The sequence below is a fragment of the Protopterus annectens genome, chromosome 1.part2 (assembly GCF_019279795.1).
Source record: "Protopterus annectens isolate FY-2018-M chromosome 1.part2, PAN1.0, whole genome shotgun sequence".
NCBI classification, from domain to species: Eukaryota; Metazoa; Chordata; order Ceratodontiformes; family Protopteridae; genus Protopterus; species Protopterus annectens.
In genome coordinates, this window is record NC_056727.1 from 622,616,184 (window position 1) to 622,635,826 (window position 19,643).

Here is a 19,643-nt window from a genome sequence, read left to right on the forward strand (position 1 = left end):
GCCCTTGTCAGACCCATCACTGAGTACAATGCTCCCTTCAGCATGTACCTGACAAGGCATATGCAACAGTTGGAATGCCTACATAGGTTCTTCACCAAGAGAATCCAGGATATTAACCACATTGTCTTATACACATCACCTTACAGCCCTGTCTCTATAAACAAAAAAAAAAACACCTATGCTGAAGTTATATATTTATTCCACCTGTGAAATAAATATATGACTTCAGCATAGATGGTTGTTTTCTGTTGTTTTTAGTGACTTAGTAGTTATTAACCAACCTTTAAGTATGATGTTTACTTTCAATTACAGCCCTGTCTCTATACTTGGTCTCCCAAAGTTGGTTGACAGGTGATCTGTGCTTGGCATGTAAGGCATACTTAGATTGAGGCCTGATGGAGTTCTTGTACAGCCACAAAATAACATCACCAGATTTGAACTTTGCTTTCTATATAAATAGTACATGTTGATGGGACATATATGTATCTGAAATGATCCCCATTCTCTGAAATTGGATCTTCATCCATGGAAAGCAGAATCCATCCCTCAGCCTATTCAACTGTAACCTTGATCATTGAATGGGATATTGTAAATTCATCCTCAGGCTGGCATCCATGTCTCTTATACACAAAGGTTGACAGTAAATATTCCCTAACTAACACTGGATGGGTAATCATAAATTCATCCACAGGCTGGCCCTCATGCCTCTTATAGACAGAGGCCAACAATAGACATTCCCTAACTATCATACCCCCCACACCACATAACTTTTATCAACCTCCTAACTAGCATACTCCTCCTAACAATGATACCCCTCCTAACAAACATTACCTTCCAATTAAGATGCATATGTTACAACAACATGCTATTGGATTGGGTTGCACTGCTAGGGTTATAAATGCCCTGGTAGTCATTAGCCTAATATATGGCTATAAGCTAAGAAGTGGACCTTCAGTAGACTTACTCCTTTTTAGGGTCTGAAGGCGCAGTTATGGCAGTGAGCACATCAGCAGAGACAGACCTTTTCCCAAATAAATAACCAGAGATTTTTTAAATAGCTATGGTCTAAGTTTTTTGTAATGGTGTGGCCATTGATCTGTATGTTTCTCTCAATACCCTGCAGTGCCCTGCATATTTTTCTGTACATCTTTCCTATATACTGTACGTAAATGGATGTCATTGAAGAGTATAGATGAGTTATTTCAATCTGAATGGCTTGAGCGCTTTGAGTTCTATTAATCAAGGAGATGTACCTTGCTAGAGGATCAGCCATATAGAAAATTGCAGGAACTTTAATTTTAGAATTTCTGGGTGGAAAAACATGGCTGAATTCAAGCTGCAATAATCTTCATCACCAATCCCCTTTTTTCCATTTTTGACACAGGCACGGGGAGTTGTGTTAACTGTCACATCACTCTCAATTTAATGCCACTCCCCTAACTTCTTCAGCAGCATGCAGGATGCCATAGGTCTTCTCTGACACAATCCATCCATCTCTTTGCTGGACAGCCTGGTTTTCTCTTGCCTTCTTCTTATCTGTCCCGTTTCTTCTTCACAAGATTGTCTTCTGCTTTTCTGCAAGTTCCCAAACAACCATAATCTGTTCTCTTTGACCTTCTCTGCAACTGGAGCAACTTTGGCTTCTACTTTGATGCCTTCATTTCTTTATCTGTTCTACAGTATGCATCCTGCCACCCATCTCAGACACTTCATCGCCATCACCTCTAGCTTCTTTGACTGCTTTGTCTTTACTGCCCAGGTTTCTGTACTATACACTAAAACTAGTTGCACCACTGTTTTATACACCTTACTTTTTAGTTTCATTGGCATTCTTCTGTCATCCATTACCCCTGGCAATCTGCACCATTTGGTTGCAGCCCCATTGATTCTAGCTCTGTTCTCCTCATTCAGAACTTATTTTCTCCTCCACCACTCTTCCTAGATATTTGAAGCTGTTAACCTGTTCCACTATTTTCCCTTCTATCTCAAATTTTCGTTTCTTCTGATCCCCCCCCCCTTGCTGCCAATACAACTGTCTTATCATCACATGTGCCTTCAGTTGTGCATTTTAGTCCCATAACCTTTGCTGAAGTTTTTGATCAGAGTCTGCCTGTAATGTCACATCATCTGCATACAAGATCTTGTTTGATCTGACCCCACCAACTTATTTGTAGATATAATCTATCACCAGTTAGAACAGCAGTAGGCTCAGAGCTGAACACTGTTGTACATATATTCCCACTGGGACCTCCTATATTAGACATAACACTGTTTTTACTTGAGACATTGGGTCATTGTACAAAGCCTGCACTAATTCTACCAATGCTTCTGGGACCTCTAATCACCACAGGACTTCCCAAATCTCTTTTCTTGAGACCTTTTTATATGTTTTCTTCAAGTGTAGTAATGCCCAGTTGGACTCTTTCTCCATCTCTAGCTTCTTCTCAACCATCTGTCTCAGTCCAAATGTCAGTCAGTTGTGTTATATCCTAACCTGAATCCGAACTGCTCATCTTCCATTTTACTTTCTACTACCGTGGGTATTTGTTTATCAGTTACCCTCCCAGAACTTTCTCACAACGTGACAGTAGGTTGATACCTCTACACTGCACACAGTTGTGAATTCATCCTTTGTTCTTGAACAGGGGCACTAGAATTCTTATTCTCTTCTCATCTGGGATAGGCCTTATTATCCATACTGCTATGAGTGCCCTGAGAAGCTGTGATCCCCATGCACTGGCCCAGCAATCAAGGAGCCTCAGTCCTCACTACTAACACCAGTGAGGGGTGTCCATATAGGGAAAGGATAATAAATACACACACACAGTAAAGTACAATTTCCCTTAAGAGCACACAGAGATCACAGTCAGTCTGGGGCTGGTTTCTCCCTTTCTCTCCAGGTCCCCAATAAGACTCCTCACTGGCACAGCTATAGGGTCCGGATCTCAACCTAGTGGGCAAGCTAAAACCACCAGCACCCTCTCTGTCCAACCAGTACTTCATGTCCCTGCCCAAGTAGCTGACACACACTTTGAGATAAAAGTTATATACAACCACACAGACACTCCTGGGGAAGGCTGGCACAGGTTCTCCGGCTGTGCCCATTTTACCCAGACTATACGGTATTACCATTTTCCACCACCCATTAATATTTATCAGCTACTAAAATGCCCTTATAAAAAGGTGTCCAATTATACTGTGCAATGTTATTATCTAAATGATAAAAACAGTCAAGGCTTATTGGAGTGGCTTGGCCAGTATCACTATATACATGCAATGTACTCTAGAGCTTAAATTATCTCTGCACAAAACAGCCACAGTTGAAAGGTTTAAAAATATTTAATAATAAATAATAAAAACACAAGACAATACTTCTTACTACACAGTGCTAGTCAAGAGTTCAGAGATCACAGAGAAATACTTAAAATAATACAGTAGAAAAGTTCTGACATCAGTACAGAAAAAAACTAATCTAATCTTCCTAGTTCCTTGCTATATCTAAGAGAAAACGCAGTTTTAAAATAAACTTACATATAGAACACAGGCAGAGTGCTGGTGAGTTGGATGTTTTCAAGAAAAATGCTAAATGCCCTCATTCTTTCTGTCCTTAAATTGATAACACAGTGCCACTGATTCATTTCAGATTACTTAATTTCTTTCTGGTTACCAGGCTAACAAAAACTCAGAGGTTAATAGCCCTTTTGATCTTACAGCTGGTCAGGAAGCCAGAGCAATAAAAGAAATTATACATGTAAATTCTAGCCATTAACTCTGGCCTCAAAACAATAGGCAGAATGCCTCCCTTTAGACATCTCGGCTCCAAGTTTTAGAGCAAAGAATTTCACAAAGCTTGACTTATCAGCTTTTCTTATAGCACAGTGCACTGTTGTTACATTTTGGCAGTTCAACATCCAATACAGTATTTTCACATTTAAGAGAACATGCCTGTGGCCTACATTAATATTTACAAATGATAGACTTATCTACAAATTCTATCTAGCTAGGCTGGCAGCCTTCACCTATCTTCACAGAAGCCATTTCTCCCTGATCTCCCCCAACGTCTTGATCATACCTGCTGTAACCTCATCTGAGCCTGCTGCTTTCCCTGACTTCATTTTCCTTAGTGCTATTCTTACTTCTTTCATGGTTATCTCCTCCTCTTCTTTCATTGTAGACTGTATCTGGGACAGTGCAGCTTCACCAGGGATTTCTTCATTCAGAAGCTGCTGAAAGTATGCCTTCCATCTGCATTTGATTACCTATGGGCTGTTGAGGAGGTCATTACTGGCATCCCTTACAAAGGGTGTCTAGGTATCTTCTTTATCTTTCTGACTTTGCCTTGCAAGCCATTTGAGTTTTTTGTATCATCTAACAAGTCACTTTCCAGAAGCTGGTAGAGTACCTCTGATGCCTTGTTCTTTGTTATTACAACTCCTTTCTTAGCCTCTTTGTTAGCCAACCAGTATTCATTCTTAGCCTGGTCTGTCTTTTCTCTCTCATTTTTTCCTGCACTCCTTCCTTCTTTCTTTTGATGACTTTCTGGACTTCTGCATTCCACCACCAGCTTTCCTTATGTACCTTATTTACATATCTGGCTTGGACACATATCTGCTCTGCAGACTCAACAATATTTAATGTAAAAACTTGTTATTGGTTAATGGTGAAGTGTGGACTTCAGAACAATGCACTGAAGAGTATGCATGTATGTTTTTTTCTTTGTTTCTCTGCAACACCTAAGTAATAAAATGAGTTGATCAATATTTCCTTTTTTTATTTAAGAAGTTGCAATAAATAAAATATCTCAGTGATGAATGCATATAAGTGTACAAGTCTGAACTAAAAGGGCAAAGACAACTCTGAAGATAACATTGTGGGTGCTGTATGATGGGAGAGATTGACTAAGGGTGTGGCTTTTTCATCTGTAGTATAAGCCTTGTTTGAATATCTTCGTAAGTGTAGACTGTGACAAGACCCTTTTTGTTTTTATGTTGTAAATGGTTTAGTGGTTAATAGTATTTGTTAGTGAAGCAATATGTAACTGTGACAACAGAACATCTTTTTTTCTTTTGTAAGTAATAAAGTAACTGTTGTCTATTACTATCACAATTTTACTTAAACGGTTTTAGGGTTACAGAACAACACAATAATGATCTGATGAGTGGCAACAAATATTCCTTCTACTAAGTGTACTGAATGTTTTGTCTGCCTAATGATACGGAATGCAAACAGGATACTGTCAGCAAAAAATCCAGAAAAATGTTACAGAAAATCAAGCAAACATAGGCCACAGTGCCATTTTTGCAAAAAAAAAAAAACAAAATAATAATAAATTATGATAATAATAATAAGTTAAAAATAAATTAAAAATAAGGATATTATAAGATTTATGGAAAGATGGCAGGGATGAGAGAAATACTCATGTAACACCTCATTGATATCTGTGATTATATATTTTTTTTGGTTTGCAGACTGAATAGAAGCGGGTCTATATTATAATCTCGACTGTTTAATAGTTTGAATGCATAAACATCGAACTATTAAACAATCAAAGCACAATAAAAATATTTATAGAACAAAAAAAAAAACTAACAAGTGTAGACAGGGGGCAAGCCCCCCTGCACCACCCACACCCCCGCTACTTAAATATACCAACTCCGAGATTGCACTATTGTGTAGGAAAGGGAAATCTTTCCTTTCCGCACCACCATACTACATTAAAGTGCAATCTCGGAGTTGGTATATTTAAGTAGCGGGGGGTGTGGGGGTGCAGGGGGGCTTGCCCCCCTGCTTAAACCCATTAGGGTAAGTATTTGATGTTTAACATTTTTTTATTTTCGAAGTTAAGGAACTTTGATATTATGGTGTCGACCATATTGTATTCGATGTTCCGTAACTTCAAGATTATAATACAGACCCAATAGAAACTGTTAAATACTAAAAGGAGAAGAAGTAGGTGGGTTATAGGTTTGCTTCCAGGAATATAATTATTGCAAACATTATCACCAAAACAAAGATGAAATAAATATGTTGGATGCATTTTGGGAACATTAAATAGTGCAGTAAAGATAAAGATTCAATCATAATGAACACATTTTTACATGACACAACCAAAAAAAAAGCTGATTACAGAGGAGAAGACTGAATTTTTACTTTTAGGCATTTTTCCTGAAGGGTAGATTATATGTATTTTCTTGTCTATATAGAGGTAATAGCAAATAGAAATAATAATTGGCCACTGTTACTGAAGATAATAAATATGATTCAGTGGCACTTTCAGAGCACATAGAGATCATTATTCATGTAGTAATTTTGTATCAACAGTTAGAAAAAATTACCATTAATATTTAATAAAGAGGAGTGTAAGAACCAGAAATAGATAGCTAGGTTTGGAAATGATTTGTGATTAAGACGACTGGTCGGTATCTGGTTATTGGAAATTAACAATATTAAGTGCACAAAGAGGGAGAAGATGTAGTTTGGTTCTAACATCAGCTAGAAAGGCTACAGCAGGAATGCAGAAGGGTTAAGTGCAAGTATAAAGTATTCCTGATGTTAAAATAAAAAAATAGAGCAAGATAGTCTCTGACAGTTCAAGATAAACTGGAAAAATACTTTATGATTTACTGGGCAAATAAATGAGGGCATACAAACTTCTAACTTATAAGGTTAGTCCTTCAATGAATAAAGTGCCAATACTAATAGTTCTAGATGGTATGGGGACCGAGCAGCATCTGATACAAAATCAGTAAATGAGCGGAAGGCGCACAAGTGTCAAAAATAGTTAAGGGAATGAAAATGGAAAGCTTTCAGATATACATATATACTGACTAAAATATGGTTTACAATTGACATAGATGCATACCCTATAAAGTTTCACAAAGAAGAAGAAGAAATACTGATTAAGATAAACTTACTACTTTGCCTGTCTCTGTGATGCAGAGATACACATTCCTATCTGCAACCCAGGTGACAAGGTTTCAGATAGCACCCCCTGCAGTGGAGGAGCCAGGTAGGAAGAGAGACGACTAAAGGGTCATGGCACAATCACCTCCTCCAGGTGGGGGGATGATAGGCAGGCACTCTGTAAACACACTTTTGGGTGTGATTTCCCTGCTGGAGACTGGTAAATCCATCACCCAATGCTTAAGACAGGAGGGTTAAGATGATTGCTGGCAGAGCTCCTTGCAAAAGTGAAGAGCAGTTAGCATGGCCAGCTCAATACGCCCCACCTTCCCTCATGAATCAGGCATGCACATGGGACAGAGTAGGGACCAAAAAATATGAACCCTCCACACAGTTGCATAAATAACAGCCCTTCCTAGTTTACCATCATCTTGTGACTGGGGAATGAATGGGCCAACTGACCTTGAGGGTGCTGATGATAATTGGTATGCAGCGAGGGCGGCAAAACCTGCAATGAAAAAAAACACTCATTACCAGCTAGTAAAGCACCATGGCTAGGTAGGACTTTATAAAGTGTTTACCAAGGAATTTAAGGAGGCAGAGAAGAAGAGGCATTGACACAATATCAATTCAGGATGATCTTAAAGACAGCAGTTGAGTGTTTAGGGTTCAATTTGCAACAAAAAGCATTCTTTTCTTTTTAGATAAGAACAACAACACATGCTCAGAAAAGGGGAGCCTCTATAGAAATTATAAAAAAGGTTTGGAGCACCACAGATCAGGTGCTTATAAGTGATGTTTGAAAGATCAGTTCAAATTATGTATTTTCTTATTGCATTGCCACTTATGCCACTAGAATGCATGTGGGTTATAGTGGATTTGTATGTCAGTAAATTACAATGAATGCTACAGCAGAAGAAATAGGTTTACCAGGAGAGTAGGCCATTAGGAGGCCACTGGATAACTATACCTGGTATGAAGTAGCATTAGGTAACAAGAGAACTATTGTCTCATGAGAAATTCTGGGAAATGCATCTGTGAAAGTATTATATGGTGAGGCAAATGACATGCGCAAGTGCCTATGAAAACCCTGGAAATGAGAATAAAGATTTGATGACTATAATGTAGATATGGCCAGGGGTTCAGTTCCTAATGGAAGTGGCAGTGCAGAGGCTGAAAAGGCAGAATGGCATTTTAGTCAAAGTATCTGAAAGAACAAGGAAGAGGCTACATAATTTCATGGATAAAGCATGCAGACCATTAGCTGACAAGTTTCTAGACCACCCAGTCATAAAAATTAATTGGTACCAATTGTACCATGAGTATGTAGTACGCTTGTATAATAAGAACATGTGACTATTTTCTAAGGATTTGCTGGGAGCACTAAAGTAAATCTAACCTTTAAATGGACAGATGTTGTTGGGGAAAATGTGGGTCCCTCCCTTTTTCTTGTGGTGGAAGGTGGAAATACCAAAGAAAGACTAGGAAGGAGGTGCAGGTGATATTAAGGACTTCCTTACTAAGGACTTGATTACCATGAGAGAGGATTGGAACTTTTTAGGCAGTATCTCTCAGGAGATTACAAGGTGTCCCAGGTTTATTTACTTATTTCCTTTTTGTTTAATAACTGTTTAACTACAATGGTCTGAGGACCCTTTTCAGGAATGATCTAGGCCTTGAAGACATTGTACAAAGAGTAATACAGGAAATGTAAAACAAATATTTAGTACATAGTTTTGGCATGTTAATTTAGCACATCACGACAGATGGCATATGCATGCACAGAGAGGAAATGTGTCAGTGTTTCAACAGCATTTCAGTGAAATCAAGGCCCTGGTGGTCATTAGCCTAAGAACCTATATGTCTGTATGTGCATGGATATTTATGTATACATATATATATATATACATATATATGTGTGTGTGTGTGTGTGTGTGTTTGTGTCTGTGTTACAAAGACATGCATCTGGAGCATTTCTCCCTGGGCCTCTGCTGAAAACTGACTCATTCCAAGTCAGACTTCCCAGTAAACAAATATTAAATAAATAAATATAAAATAAATAAATAAATACAAATTGACTGAAAATGTTTATCTGAATGCACCTTTGGGGATAATGGAAAATTCCCTTTTCTCTACTGTTGTCCAACCACAAAGTAGAAATATTTAAGTTTGGGGGTGTAAGGGTCTTACCCCCTGCAAAAAGATTTTGTTGGAGTTTTACCAAAAGTGCTTGCAGCTAAATATTTCCAGTCAATTTCCATTTGACCAAACTGTCATCACTTTATCAACATGAATCCCTCAGAGAGAGAGAGAGAGAGAGAAAGGGAGACAGAGATATAAATATTGAGCAATATAAAAAGTGTATGTGTATATGGACCTTCATGTCTCTTATAGATGGAGGCCAACAGTAAACATTCCCTAACTAATACAGAACAGGTAATCATAAATTCATCCCCTGGCTGGTACCCATGTCTTTTATAGAAATATGCCAACAGTAAGCATTCCCTAATTAACATACCTCCTACATAACTTTTTACTAAACTCCTAACAGACATATCCCCCAAATTAAGACACACATGTTACAAGGGGAAGCAAAGTGGGCTGAGTTGCATGGCTAGGCTTATAAAGGCCCTGGTGGTCGTTAGCCTAGTATATACCTATGAATCTATATGTCTGTATGTGTATATATATTTATGTATACATACATACATATATATATATATATATATATATATATATATATATATATATATATATATACACACACACACACACACACACACACACACACACACACACACACACACACACACACACACACACACACACACACACACACACACACACAATGTTAGAACATCAAACGCTTACAGTATTGTCATTCATAACTTCGACTCCTAAACAACAAAATGGCAAAATAGCAAAGTTCAGTAACACTGATTTACAAAACATCAAATATATATATATGTTTTTGCAGGAAGGCAAGACCCCCCCCCCCAGTACCCCCTATGTAGAGGTCTGCACTCCCCACATCCCCTGTTATTATATATATACTAACTCCTAGATTGTAGTACACTTGGAAATAGCAAAACCTCAAACTTACCTCCACTGCAGTCTCACACAATAAACCCCCTGCACTGTGCGATCTTTTCATCTTCAGTGTTATGTCACTTTGGTATTGTACTGTTTCTCCGTTTTGGGCTGACTGTTATGAATGTCAATGTTCTGAACATTCAGCTTTCTAAGAAGGGCACATATATATCTGCATTGAATGTCAACATTACTTGTTTCTGAACAATAAGAAGTGAAACTGGAATAGGAAATTCCATAATGTTGCTGAAGAAGACTGCAGGGTGAGGTCAGCCACAAAAATAAAAATATCTGTGAATGGAGACTGGGAACGAGCTGGGATTACCTCTCACCTGTCCTTGCTTTTGCCTATATTTTTGGTTTGTTCATCATACAATTTGTGGCTTTCTTGCAAAAGAAATGAATACTCACTAAATAACAAACATTTCAGTTTCAGACTTCACATCTTTCAGGAAATGCATGCTAATTCAAAACTTAAGTCCAAGAAATATCATTCCTCACAGGACTAACACTACCTGTGCCAAACTCAGTCCAAGCACATAAACTAACATAAAAGGCACAGTAGCGATGCAGGCAGTAAACACAGCACTAACCAAAATGCAGGAAACAAAACTGAAAGAACAGCTGCTTCATGAACTTTAAAAATTCGGATTTATTGTGATACAAACAGGAGACGTGGTAAGCGCTTTCACCTGGATAGACTTCCTCAGACCAAAAGAACCCCCTTTCTTGTACACCCTTATATGGCAAAAAAGGAGCAAAAACAGATAAACCATTAAAGGCACAGTGCAACTATCATAGTACACAACATAAAGTGCTTACTCTAAAATACATTAACCATAGTAAAATAACATAAAATAAAAACGCCTATACCACTCATAAAACATGAATAGGAATGCATAAAAATGCATAAAAACAAAAAACTACATAAATTCATACTAATTGCACAACACTAACAATAAATCCTCTCATAAAAATGCAGTTTTTTGTTTTTATGCATTTCTATTCATGTTTTATGAGTGGCATAGGTGTTTTTATTTCAAACTGTGTGAGTGTGTATGTTTGTGCAAGCACACATGTGCATGCAAAGGGGATAAGGGCATAGATGTCTCTTATTTTGCTTTATATTTTTGGTCTACTCCTCTTAAAATATGTGGTTTTCTACACAAATTAATGTGGATTGCAGTCACTAAATAATATAGACATGAGTTTCAAATTTCACATCCATCAGAAAACAGTTTCTAAATTGAAAAACTGTTATTTTAGCAACTACTTATACATACAAGAGTAATATTTAAAATCATATTCCTAATTCTTGAGATAAGAGGTTGATAAGGCAGGTGCAAGTTGTACTGGGGTTGCACTGTATGGCTCTGACAGCAGCAAACTTGAAATAACATTTTTTGTTCATTATTTGTGCATTTTGACATTCATTTAACTGCAAGCAAACATCTGAGTTATATGCAGCTATGCAAGTAGCTGTAATTGATGGTGATATCTGTGTGTGTGCACACAAGCACACGTGTGTATCTATGTGTCTGTGTGTGTGTACAGGGATAGTTGACATTGACCTAAAGCAATGGTGGTGAAATAAAAGCCCAACAGAACAAATGTTCACATTTATGACTCCTCTCTCCATGGGGCATGAATTTATTTGTATACCAATTTTGACTGCTATGATTTTGGACCCTCTGACATGATTTTTCATGGCCCTATGCTGTTTGGTAGGTATGCTGTTTGTGAAGTATGTGACTAAATAATATATGACAAGTGGGTTGGAGCCAAATTAGATCAGTATATACCCTATTCCCAGACAATGTATCATGAATAATTCAGAAGAGTTATGTCTGACGTCATCTGTTGGAATTGCCATGTAGGGATAAAAATACAATGTGCAGTTCAGTGACAACTCAGCTGCTCAAAACATTGCAGCCTCTCCAAATGTGTAAGCACTGTGTAGTCAGCCTGAAAGCAACATCAGTTTAATTTTAACTTGTTTTCTTCTGTAGGAAAAGTTTTCTCAAAGTGGGTGGTGCTGGAGTAATAACATATAATATAAAAATGTTAGTATTGACACTAACCACGCAGTTTGCAAAGGTTTTAAAATGTTTGATTAACTGATAATGCAGCACAATTTCTATTTACCCAGGACAGCAAAATTCACTGCTATCTGACATTATTCTCACCTAGATATCTCTGCATTTTCTTTTTGTCAATGCTGAAGAATTAATAAGCAAATTCTTTAGAAAAAAATTATATTTTTTTTCATATTCCTAAAATGTTATTTTACTTGATATACATTTCATGAAGTATTTCTTCTATGCTGAACACAGGCATATATTTCTACTATTGCATGTTAACTCTTTTTTGGGTATTTTAACAAACAAAATCCTTAAAAAGGAAAGCAAAAAATGCAGATGCACAGTACAAAATACTGTTACTTTTATGCCATTATTAAAAGCAAATGATAGGTAAGAGTAAAACAGCATGCCTACCAGATTTGGTAATGCAATCATCATGAAGGTGTTTCTAGGCCAGATGTGAAGAAAATTGGGCTCCATTGCAAACTGTGGAGAAAAAAAAATCATTACGTATCCACCGAGTCTTTGTTACTAGTGCAACATGCAGTCTTTCTGTCTCAAAGGAAAAAGTGTCTATGTTGAACACTAATACCACAAAATGACTATGTGATGAACTATATAAGTACTTCTGGAATTGTTGAATGAGAGGCTAGTAATTAAGGAAAAATTTCAGTGAAGCCAGATGTGGCTCAAGTATAATATAGACAATGAAAAAATGGGGGAAATGGCTGATCTATAATATGCAGTAGAAAAATATGTAGACTGATTTTCTATTACTTTCCTATAACCTATAAGTTCTCAGTAAATCTGAAGTTTGGAATGACAGGAAGCCTATATAGTCCAAACCAGCAAGTTGAAAGCAGTAACAAGCAGCTAGTAACCCAAGAAAAATATAATTAGTTAGTATCCCAGTCTTGGTAAAATTCTTGCTTATTCTTACATGCCTCCATGTATACGAGTGGTCATTCTGTGTTAAGATCTTCTTTGTTAATTCAGGTAGGTGAGCGCAATTCTGTTACATTGAGGAATCAAGGTAGTAAGTTTACCTAGCTGATGTCTATTACAATAAAGGTGTTTGCAAAGTATCCCTAATAACAATCTTGAACAGTGAGTAAACATGTCAAATGGCCAACGAAATCTGTGAAACTTTACAGGAAAATCTGGCAAGGCTGGCTGGTACATGGTTTAAAGCTGCAGAGAACACCCCCAACCGTGCAAGACTATAATGCCTACCACACATTTGGACCAGCTACTACACAAGCAGGTATTACAGGTGGAGGAGTCTCAATTTACAAAAAAAATAAATATACCTCAGGGCTGGACAAACAGGATGATGCACTTGAGCTTCTCCTTCTTCAAATCACCACAGCCAAAATCCCATACCACTTCCTGGTAAGCAATAGGTCCCCCCTCTATTATTCTGGAAACTCATAACACATAAGCAAGCTTACTGGAAATACTAATCATCCAACCCAATGGCATGTTCATGGGCAATTTTATTTACTCCACTATTAACTGGGAATCATATACAACACCAAATGTGTAGGCACAGAGATTTCTGGAATTTGTAAGCCCAAACTCCCTGGATCTGATTGCCAATACACCATCTAGGGGTGCAAATATACTGGATCTAGTCCAAACTACTATGGAAGAGTGCTATACACCCTCTAGTGAAATGTCCTTTCTGGTGAGGTTAGATCACAAAATAGTCTTCTTTGAAGTAAAAATAAAACCCGGAACCCCAGCTAACACTAGATGTTAAGCAACTACTCTAAGGCTGCCTTCCTATTATTAATGATAACCTGGCAAAATTTCAAGCCCCCCTAAACCCTAAGCAAAACTGTTCATAGAAACCCTATTAAAGCATGTTAATAGCTGTACCCACCAGGTATAAGAACAGAGCTAACTCAAAAAACAAGTTACCCTGGTGGAATCACAATATCAATTGGTTGTATAACTGAAGGAAGAAAATCATGGCAAAAATTAGGCGATATTGCACTAAGCATGATAAAAGTACACTCAACAAACTAAAAAAATAAACTCAGAGGGCAAATAAAGTCTACCAAAGCCAAATTTGAGGTACATTTGGCCTCCCAGGCCAAGGGCAACCACAAAGCATTCTTTAGGTATGTCCACAACCTCAATGATAATAAACAATTGTGCGCAGAGCTCATTGTTAATAGACCCACTGATAGTGAGCTAGAAAATATAGCAATCCATCTGGCAGACAGTTTCAGATCTAACTTTACTCCATACCATCAAATATAACTCCCCCTATTATCACTACAGGATAGGTCCTCAGTGCTCTTTCTTAGGCCAATGCACTTCAGTGATGGGCCCCAACAATTTCCCAGGCTGCCTTCTAAATAGCATGAAACATGACCTGCCAGGCCCTCTGGAATCACCATTTAACTGTAACTGCCAAACAGGCTTCATGCCTCATGAATGTATGATGGTTGCTGCATGAAAAGAGAATGACAACCATTATCCCTCTGCACAAAGGTGGACCATTTATAGATGCTGGAAACTACAGACCCATAAGTCTTATTAGGCTCATATGCAATGCCATGGAAAGAATTATCATGAAAATGATCAATAATGACATAGGAAACCAACAGACACTGGACCCATCCAGTCTAGTTTCATCAAGGGCAGATCATGCCTACTCAATCTGCTGGACTTCTTTGAGAAGGTCACCAAAGAAATGGATGAGGGTAAAACAGTTCATACTGTCTACCTTGACCTGGCCAAGGCATTTGACACAATACCCCACTCTGGCATTGTTGATAAACTTAGGAGGTTAAGTATAAACCCTTATGTCATGCAGTGATTGGCCGGATGGCTCACAGATGGAACCAGATAGTTAAAATTGGGGTGCCCCCCTCTACAAAGAGGTCAGTCATAAGCAGAGTCCTTCAGAGATCTGTCCTGGGACCACTCCTTTTTGGGATCTACTTCTCTGAAGTCGAGGTCAATGTCAAGGTCCTCTGGCTGCCCAAATTTGCAGGCAACTGCAAATTAGAAGCAGTCATAGAATCCCTCACTGATACTAATGTTCTCCAAGAACAGCTGACACAGACAAATAACTGGTATCAGAGCCATGGACTAAAGCTAAATGCCATGAAATGCATAATAGCATCCTTTGGGAAGTCAGCCCATTGTTGCTATCATATTGACACCATACCCCTAAGAGTTGACTCAGTAGTCAGGAACTTTGGGACAAACGTAGACAGTAATCTAGCCTTTCACCATCATGTGTCTGAGGTAGTAAGGAAATCATTCTATGTTGTGCAACTTACAAATAATGGTACAACATCTAGGTCCAAGATGGTCATTGTTCCACTGTATTCAGCATTCATCAGATCTATCATTGAGTACAATGCTTCCTTTGGTATGTACCTAACCAGGCACATCCGACAATTGGAACCTTTACAGAGTTTCTTCACTAAAAAATAAAGGAAGTAAATAACATGTTCTATGCAGTCTGCCTCAAAGCCCTATCCATGTATTCTGTTTCCAGCTGTCAGTGTGAAGTTGTAACAGCTTTAAAAATCTGTTTACTTTCTGTCACCATTTTTGCCAGCCAGCAAGTCTCCTCTTAACAATCTTTTTTTAAGCCCCCCTGAGAGCTGTTAAGATTGGATCTCCCACATGTCAGATATGGTCAAGATTTTATGTGAGTTAGGGAAGAAGTCGCTCCAGAGGTTACTTATAGCAACAGTGAGAGAAAGGAATATCCCAGATGAAAGAATAAGTAATGTATTGTCTATATACAAGAAGAAAGGGGACAGTGACAACTGCAGACAGCACAGAAGTAGTAAACTGCTGTTACACTGCAGGAAAAAGTAAAATGCAAGTTGAAAAGTTCAGACTCAGACCAGGATGCAGTAAACCTGGCATGAAACAGACAGTGAAGAAAAAGTTGGAGATATGGATAGAACCCATAGCAGCATTCCTAAATTTGGAGAAAGTATATGACAAGGTCCCAAGAAAGCTGACTCAGAACAATAAAGAAAAGCACAGTTTAAATGCTGGCATTCAAACATTTAAAGTTAAAATATGACCCTATTTTTTCATAACTACAAAATTTCACTACTTGCTAAGTCTGTAAAATTAATACCCTAAACAAAATGTGATGTTTACTTAGCAGCAAACAACTGCAATAAACATTTCTATACTATAAGATTTATAAAAGTGCACTAAAAAAACTTTTTATATGTTTCACAGCAGCATTATTTCTGATTCTGTTTACTATTATTATTATGAAATGTATAATGGTACACCTTATTCTGATTAGAGTGCTACATTTACACATTTGTAAAATGATAAACTGTAGAAGAAATAAAGTTTACATTTTCAGTTTTGTAAACAACAAAACTTGCATTAACAAAGTTTTCTCATAAACATATAATACTTAAAAGATAAAATATAATACTTAAAAGATAAAGAATTTGATATTCCTTTGCTTGCTAAATAATGGAAGAAATAACTCTAAAGCTCCAATTCACAATCTGCTAACTATGTGAAATTAATACTCTAAGAAAAATACAGGGGCACCCTAGCCCAAGCACAACAGCAACAGAAGGTTTGATATGAGTGAAGAGTGAGAGAACAAAATATACTGTGCGACAAAAGGTAATGGTGCTTAAGTTTTGCAAAATAAGTTTTCAGAAGTGGAGGAGGGACATTTCGGTGTTGTAAGAAAAGTAAGAAATGCTGCCATATGGTTGAGTTGCCACCCAGGAGACAGAAACAAAACCTGACCATATTAACATGATGAATCCCTACCACTGGGGACAGTTATTGGTACTTAGCATTTGAAGTAGGATATAGAAGGAATTAAGAGGGGGATCTTGGTAATACACCTTCTTAATGATGCCCATTCTGAAACTTCATTAAATAATTTAGTGCTGTCATAGCAGCTATTCTCAACTAACATTCAAGAAATCCAAGAGTTTGAAGGCATGTACACGGCTTTATCAGTGTGTGCTCAAATGGTGAAAAAGCACGTAGGTAAAGCGACCCAAAAGTCAATTAAAAAAGTAAAGTTAACTACTCAAGTAAAAAAATGCCAGTTGGAGATGTCAAAAGGGTTTTACTCTGATAAAAAAGTGTAAGGTCTTCCAAGAAAGGGAGTTGGGAGATTTAACTATGCAAATACATTTTCTCCACAAGTTATGTTTCTTAGGAAAGTTTCTCTCAAAAAGATGTGTTTGTGGAGTAGAAGGGAAGGAAATGTCAGAGGCTATATTCTTTTTTCTGCATGTAAAAATATAAATAGCTGTGTATTTCATTAGATGTATATAATTTAGAATTGGTTTTCTTTTAATAATATGAAACTGTTTCTGGTTTCCAGGCTCATTTTTCCTTCATGACATACATTACTCATTACAGAATAGAAGTGCCTGTCCATTTTCGTATCTATTATAAAAGAAAATTGGTTGTGTATAAATCTGTCCAATTTCCATGTGGTGTTTGAGAATGTTGTTTACATTTCGGAAATTGTAAGTTGTAGAGTCATTCAGATACAAAATAAATACTTTTCTATAGTCAACAGTCCAGAGCAATAACCAAGAACAAAAAATCCAGGCAGGATACCAGCCCCAAATGGTCCAAGTGGAATGACTTTATTTAAATCAATAAAACAAGCGCTTTCGCTCGGCTTAATGCCGAGCTTTCTCAAGTTCATAATAAAACTGCCAAATGGCAACATTAAATAATCCCTCCAAAATCACATGATTAATTACTTAATTAATATAGTTAAATTAATTTAATAATATAATTATATAATTAATAAATAAAAGGCACATCACCAAGCCAATGAAATACTTAAAACAAAACGGCATGTCAATGATGTTGTTTAAATCCACTAACTAGATGAGAAAATGCAAAAGGCAAAGATACCACCACACATTAATGTGTGCATTAAAAATATTAAAAATATTAAAAATGTTTAAAAATATTTAAAAATATTTGAAGGTGTGTAAAGCTGTGTGAAGCTGTCTGGAGCTAGAAACCTCACAGGCATGCCATTCTATTTTTGAGAACACTAATGATGTTAATATTATCATTCAAGCCTGGGGGTCTGCTGGCATCCAACCTTAGTTGCCAGAGAAGTTCTCTGTATTCCAAGGTTGTCTCCCAGTCACCCCCTCTGGCATCTGGCAACACTTGTTCTAAAACCAAAAACCTAAGTTCGTAATTTGAGCATGTGAGGGAGTGCTTGAAAAAGGCATTACAATCTTTCTGTTTGGAGATGTCATAAAAGTGTTCATAGATTCTTTTTCTAAGGCTACTTTCAGTTTTGCCTATATAGAAACTAGTGCAAGTGGTGCAGAACCCTAAATAAATCACCCCCTTGCTCGCACAGTTAGTAAAACAGTTGGAATTAAAAAGAAAATTCCTAGAAAGGATATATAAACTTGAAATATTAAATATAATAATATTAACATCATTAGTGTTCTCAAAAATAGAATGGCACGCCTGTGAGGTTTCTAGCTCCAGACAGCATCACACAGCTTTACACACCTTCAAATATTTTTAAATATTTTTAAACATTTTTAATATTTTTAATATTTTTAATGCACACATTAATGTGCGGTGGTATCTTTGCCTTTTGCATTTTCTCATCTAGTTAGTGGATTTAAACAACAACATTGACATGCCATTTTGTTTTAAGTATTTCATTGGCTTGGTGATGTGCCTTTTATTTATTAATTATATAATTATATTATTAAATTAATTTAACTATATTAATTAATTAATCATGTGATTTTGAAGGGACTATTTAATGTTGCCATTTGGCAGTTTTATTATGAACTTGAGAAAGCTCGGCATTGAGTGAAAGCGCTTGTTTTATTGATTTATAGGTTCATAGGTTCATAGCTTCATACTAGGCTATCTGCCCGAGGGCATTTACAAGCCTAGCCCATAGTTTCATGGCTTACGCCACCCCTTTAGTATGGGGAACTATACCCATTATTTTGCTGTGCCTCTGTCGAGCAGTGACACTGAGGTAATCCCTGGGGTATATCTGTGATCTCCCATCCATTGGCCAAGATTTCTCTTGAACAAGGCCAGCGAGGTGCTCTGCCTCACATATACCGGGATTTTATTCCACAGCATAGGGAGTCTTTGGGTGATGAATCTATCCCTCCAGCACGTCCTATTAATAGCCATGTCGAGGTTTAAGTCTCCCGCCCTTGTGGCTCTGACGGATCTAGATTTTTTGAGGTGAAGCATATTCATCAAATCTGGGTTTGACATGGCCTTGTATGTTAGGCAAAGGTCACCTCTGAGCAAGCGGTAAGCGACTGAATAGAGCTAGAGTTCTTTCAGTCGGGCAGCATAGGACAGATGTTTGAGACCCTTTATCCTTTTGGTGAGGAACTTTTGTGGCCTCTCCAGCTGCTGCAAGTGTCGGGTCAGATACATTCCGAATGGGGCATTGTACTCAATCATTGGTCTGATGAGTGATGAGTATAGGGAGACTATGACCTCCCTTGATCTAGATGAGAATCCCTTCATGATAAGGTGGGCAATGTAGAAGGTCTTCCTAACTACTTTAGC

At 37.4% G+C, this 19,643-nt stretch overlaps 1 protein-coding gene across 1 annotated transcript in view; it reads right to left on the bottom strand.

Annotated features, from left to right (window-relative positions):
• KMO (kynurenine 3-monooxygenase) overlaps positions 1-19,643 on the bottom strand; it is a 616,236-nt gene that overhangs the window by 107,434 nt on the left and 489,159 nt on the right. The window contains exon 8 of the mRNA XM_044058035.1: positions 12,489-12,560. Within this exon, the coding sequence (XP_043913970.1) occupies positions 12,489-12,560 (72 nt within the window). The remainder of the gene's footprint in view (positions 1-12,488; positions 12,561-19,643) is intronic.